The sequence below is a fragment of the Ranitomeya variabilis genome, chromosome 7 (genome assembly GCF_051348905.1).
Source record: "Ranitomeya variabilis isolate aRanVar5 chromosome 7, aRanVar5.hap1, whole genome shotgun sequence".
Taxonomy (NCBI): domain Eukaryota; kingdom Metazoa; phylum Chordata; class Amphibia; order Anura; family Dendrobatidae; genus Ranitomeya; species Ranitomeya variabilis.
In genome coordinates, this window is record NC_135238.1 from 149,715,798 (window position 1) to 149,721,797 (window position 6,000).

General features: G+C 41.5%; 1 protein-coding gene across 2 annotated transcripts in view; it reads left to right on the top strand.

Moving 5' to 3' along the window:
• Positions 1-2,922, top strand: part of LOC143784151 (aldehyde oxidase-like) — a 181,190-nt gene extending 178,268 nt beyond the window's left edge. For both annotated transcript variants that reach the window (XM_077272025.1, XM_077272026.1), the window contains exon 27: positions 2,212-2,922. In XM_077272025.1, coding sequence (XP_077128140.1) covers positions 2,212-2,457 — 246 coding nt within the window. In that variant the 3' untranslated portion in view covers positions 2,458-2,922. The remainder of the gene's footprint in view (positions 1-2,211) is intronic.
• The last annotated feature ends 3,078 nt before the right edge of the window (positions 2,923-6,000 follow it).

Consider the following 6,000-nt stretch of genomic DNA (forward strand, 5'->3'; position numbering starts at 1 on the left):
TGTCAACAAGGCAACACAGTGGAATTGGCTTCCTAGGACATGACAATGCCAGGCCGCATGTTGCTCATGCTACTGTGAACAGCCTGCATGGCCTAAACATGTTACCATGTCCTGCAGAACCTCCAGACTGGTCTCCCATCAAACACATCTGGAACGTCAATAATCAGGGATTTGCAAGGGAGCTCTGCCAGCTGTGAGTCTTGATGATTTGCATGTCCAAGTGCTTTCAGTGTGGTAGATCATTCCTCAGAGAACAATTAATAACCTCATTGATAACATGCCAAGGCCTTTAGGTGCAGGGATCTCAGAGTGTGTCGCTCATACTTTATGCTAAATAAATCAAGATGTTTTGACATTTTTTTCACTATTTGCATATCATTAACATGTCTACCGATTCTGTGATTTTTTTTATATTTCCACCCACGACTTTCCCTTCTTGGTTTTGCAATTTCAATGCTGAAGAGTGTACAGTGAGTACAGAAAGTATTCAGACCCCTTTAAATTTTTCATTCTTTGTTTCATTGCAGCCATTTGGGTAAATTCAAAAAAGTTCCTTTTTTTTCATTAATGTACACTCTACACCCCATCTTGACTGAAAAAAACAGAAATGTAGAAATTTTTGCAAATTTATTTAAAAAGAAAAACTGAAATATCACATGGTCATAAGTATTCAGATCCTTTGCTCAGTATTGAATAGAAGCACCCTTTTGAGCTAGTACAGCCATGAGTCTTCTTGGGAATGATGCAACAGGTTTTTCACACCTGGATTTGGGAATCCTCTGCCATTCTTCCTTGCAGATCCTCTCCAGTTCTGTCAGGTTGGATGGTTAATGTTGGTGGACAGCCAATTTCAGGTCTCTCCAGAGATGCTCAATTGGGTTTAGTTCAGGGCTCTGGCTGGGCCAGTCAAGAATGGTCACAGAGTTGTTCTGAAGACACTCCTTTTGTTATTTTAGCTGTGTGCTTAAGGTCATTGTCTTTTTGGAAGGTGAACCTTCGGCCAAGTCTGAGGTCCAGGGTATTCTGGAAGAGGTTTTCATCCAGGATATTTCTGTACTTGGCCGCATTCATGTTTCCTTCAATTACAACCAGTCGTCCTGTCCCTGCAGCTGAAAAACACCCCCATTGCATGATGCTGCCACCACCATGGCATGTTGCACTGTTGGGATTGTATAGGGCAGGTGATGAGCAGTGCCTGGTTTTCTCCACACATACCACTTAGGATTATCACCAATAAGGTCTATCTTCGTCTCATCAGACCAGATAATCTTATTTCTCATAGTCTGGGAGTCCTTCATGTGCTTTTTAGCAAACTCTATGTGGGCTTTCATATGTTTTACACTGAGGAGAGGCTTCTGTCAGGCCACTCTGCCATAAAGGCCCGACTGGTGGAAGGCTGCAGTGATAGTTGACATTGTGAAACTTCCTCCCATCTCCCTACTGCATCTCTGGAGCTCAGCCACAGTGATCATGGGGTTCTTCTTTACCTCTCTCACCAAGGCTCTTCTCCCACGATTGGTCAGTTTGGCTGGACGGCCAGGTCTAGGAAGACTTCTGGTGGTCCCAAACTTCTTCCATTTAAGGATTATGGAGGCCACTGTGCTCTTTGGAACCTTGAGTACTGCAGAAATTCTGTTGCAACCTTGGCCAGATCTGTGCCTTGCCACAATTCTGTCTCCAGAATTGTCTGCCAGTTCCTTTGACCTCATAATTCTCATTTGGTCTGACATGCACTGTGAGCTGTGAGGTCTTATATAGACAGGTGTGCGCCTTTCCAAATCAAGTCCTATCAGTTTAATTAAACACAGCTGGACTTCAATAAAAGGGTAGAACCATCCCAAGGAGGATCACAAGGAAATGGACAGCATGTGACTTAAATGTCTGAGCAAAGGGTCCGAATACTTATGACCATGTCATATTTTTTTTCTTTTTGAAAAAAATATGCCAAAATTTCTTTGTTTCTTGGGGGGGGGGGGGGGGTTCAGCCAAGATGGGGTGCAGAGTGTACATTAATGTGAAAAAAAAAAAAACTTTTTTGAATTTACCAAATGGCTGCAATGAAGCAAAGAGTGAAAAATGTAAGGGGATCTGAATTCTTTCTGTACCCACTTTATTTACTGCATGTACTGTATCATGTTTTTCTACGAAAAAATGTGTGTACCATATGGTAATTTTATAGTACTTAACTTATTTTAATGTTTTTCTTTTTAGGCCGTGGAAGAAATGTCAGCTTTTTTGGCGTCATCTGTGTTCTTTGCCATAAAGGATGCTGTTTTGGCTGCCCGAAAACACATAGGTTTACCTGGAACTATCCTACTTCCTATCCCAGCCAGGCCACAATATGTTCAAATGGCTTGTGGCAACCATCTATTAGACACAAAACAGGCTTCAGATAAACAAAAATTGACTTTGGATGGCTACGAATCAGAAAATATCAATAGTAATGGGATTGATTAAGAGAATCTACCAAAAGGCCTAGTTATGAAGCTTAAGCACTAGGCTCCTGAGGACTATATACAGTCACTGCAATGGGTGGTGGATTCATGGACTTACCTTCTGTAGAAGAGGTGAAGGATAGTACAGCAAAGAAAATGAAACATACAAGTAGGTTTTGTAATTCTTGAATTGGTTACTTTGGACAATTTACCAAGACGCTCCTTCAAGGCAAGACATAAGACTTGATATGCCACCATCATATGTGAAATATCTGTCAGGCTCCGATTCTGTTTTGCATAAAGGGTCTTGTCAACGTTTTTGATAAATTCTATTTATCTAACCAATACGATCGAAGATGATAAAACATTAGGAATTCTATGTAATTGTTGTTAATATAGATGTTAAATGTTATTATTACCATATGCATTCTTCTCCAGATCTGTATTACTGTCAGGGATCCTGGTCCCTAATAAATGTTGGTAAAAACATTTTTTTGTAGTCAAGTCATAGAGATGAACTATATAGGACGCTGTCCTATGGTAAATGTTTCAGGGTATTTTATACAATATAGCTATGGGAGAGGTTCCACTGCCAAATTTAATAACTTTTGGAGAAGTACTGGTTTTCCTTAAATAAATCAACTGAGTATGGAGTCTTCATGGGAGAAACTATGTAAATTATCTCTCTTCTAGATGGGAACAAACTATCTAGTAGGTACCACATAGGAAAGGTAGCTTATTAAAGGGATTCTGTCAGCATGGTTTTGCCTTTTAATCTGAGAGCAGAATTATTTAGGGACAGAGAGCCTGATTCCAGGGATGTGTCACTTACTAGGCTGTGTGCTGTAGTTTCAATGCAATCAGTGTTTGTCTCAGCCTCTACATCATGCTGCTCTCAAATTCCATAGCAAAACCTGCTGTCAGATTCCCTTTAAGAAGTCCGCACCCATGATAAATTTGGCAAATCTTGACCATTCAAATAAATAGGTAAGTATAAAGAAATGGACAGCACACTGGTGGCATCCATGTGCTGTCTGTTTTTCACTGGTTCCTAAAGGAAGTTTGGCAAACCTCCATTAGTTTTCATTTGTTTTTCGTTTTTTGCATGAGATAACTCATGCATGCAATAAAAATGAACATGCACACCAAAAATTAAAAATTACAGTTTTTAGTGGATCACAGTGTAAAAACAGTAAAGAATCCGCGTTTGTTATTATGCTTAAACCTTTTTTCCTCCAGACGTAGAGGATGCCCCCTTGTCCCTGTCACCGGTCTATGATTAAAAAGATCATCAGAAAGGTCTTTGTACTGTCCCCTCATATATTTATACATTAACATAAGATCACCCCTTAGCCTTTGTTTTTCCAAACTAAATAGCCCCAAGTGTAATAACCGATCTTGGTATTGCAGACCCCCCAGTCCTCTAATAACCTTGGTCCCTCTTCTCTGCACCCGCTCCAGTTAAGCTATGTCTTTCTTATACACCGGAGACCAGAACTGTGCACAGCATTCTAAGTGTGGTCGCACTAGTGACTTGTAAAGAGGTAAAATTATGTTCTCCTCATGAGCATCTATGCCTCTTTTAATGCATCCCATTATTTTATTTGCCTTTGTAGCAGCTGCCTGACACTGGCCACTGAATATGAGTTTGTCATCCACCCATACACCCAGGTCTTTTTCATTGACGGTTTTGCCCAGACTTATGGACTTATAAGCAGACCTACCAAACCTATTTTTTTTTAAAGGAAAAAATGCTAAGAAACATTTTTTCCTTCATAACTACATGTATATAATGCAAAATAAAAATAAAAAAACTAATAAAAAAAATGACACCTCCCCTTTAGCATATGTTCACACGGAGCTTTTTGGCTTTAGTTTTTCCTTTAACATTTGTGAGGGCTCTCACTCATATATTTGGGAGGTCCCTCCCTCATTCAAAATTATTAGCTAGATAGTGGAATACATATTTCCCTGCACTTTACAATGCCAGCTAAAAATGCCCACTTGAATTTTGGGCTTTGCCCGCCAACACCACCATGTCCACCACCATGTCATTATGTGGCCCTCTCTTCTCATTTTCAGAGGGCCAGCAGGCGCCATTAAACCTGAGTTTGGTAAGGGTCCTCAAATGGCCCTGTACTTGCAACTGCAATGCGAGTCTCTCACCTCAATACCCGACACTGCCACCAGCGGTTTGGACTGGAGCATTCAGCTGCATAGAAATACATACAGCTGTACACTCTGGTCCCGAGTGCCGGGCGGCATTGCCAGGTATTGAGGCGAGAGACTTGCGCGAGCTTCTCGCTTTGCAGTTGCAAGTGTGACACCAACCTTAGGAGAGCTCTCACTCCTATATTTGGGAGGTCCCTCCTTCCTTCCAAATTGTTAGCTAGATAGTGGAATACTTATTCCCCATCACTTTAGAATGCTAGCTAAAACATGCCATATTCATTTTGGCCTTCACCCACCACGTCCACCATCATGCCATTATGCGGGGGGAGGGGGTAAATTCAAAAAGCAAGCCAGAAAAAAACAGCCTTACAAACACCAAGTCAGATCACAAATGCCCAAGCAGGATGCAACAGACCCCCATTATAAAGCTGTAAGCCGGACGCCGTGCATTATACGTACTTGTGTGACTGGTGTTCTATTCAAGCCTCAAACAAGCCTCATTTGTGTGTATTTTTTACTGGGCAGCCACCCCCTCCATAATTTGGTAGGTTTGTGAGTGGTTGCTTTCATCAGTAGTTTGTATCTGTGCTGACCCTGCCTTTATAATGGAGGTCTGCAGCATCCTGCTTGGGCATTTGTGATCTGACTTGGTGTTGGTAAGGCTGTTTTTTTTCTGGTATGTAATTTATGCGGCCCTCACTTCACATTTTCAGATGGCCACCAGGTGCTGTGAAACCTGAGTTGTGTGAGCTCCACAGTTCATTTTGGTCTCCGGATCCCAATGGAGCCACTGTCATAGCGAGTAAAGCAGCTGTAAGGTGTATATAATGCAAGAGTTTGGGGAGCTGTATGATCAATGTCAGGAAATTGGATTCTACCAGACAGCAAAAGCATTAGAATTAAATTCTAAATACAGTGTATGCAAGTGAGGGCCTGTATTATGGTCAGTCTGTCAGGCCTGAAACCCATGTCAGGAACATGTACAAGTCTCATTTTACATGGAAGCAGCCTCCTCAAGGGAAAGAGCCAGGAGTTCCATTGACAATCTGCACAAGCCTTCACCGTTCTTCTGTAAACTAACCAACCAGGCAGAATGTATCTTTTACATGGTCTTCAGCAACAATGGAGTAATTACAGGATATGTCCCAGAGAGTGTGGAGGTCTGTGGAGTGTATTGCTCATGTGACAGGCAGTGCTAGTGAGCTCAGGTAAAGGCCTTAGCTTGGCAATGACCATGTTCCAATATGTGTAAGGCTGCGGCCTGAATAGGTCTGTGGACCGTATTACCCCAGTCTCTCAGATGTGCTTAAAATGTACAGAAACTGGGCAATACCCCACCACCATTTTTTTTTTAAAACAAATTTTAGAAAATTTAAGGGAAGCGACAGTTTAA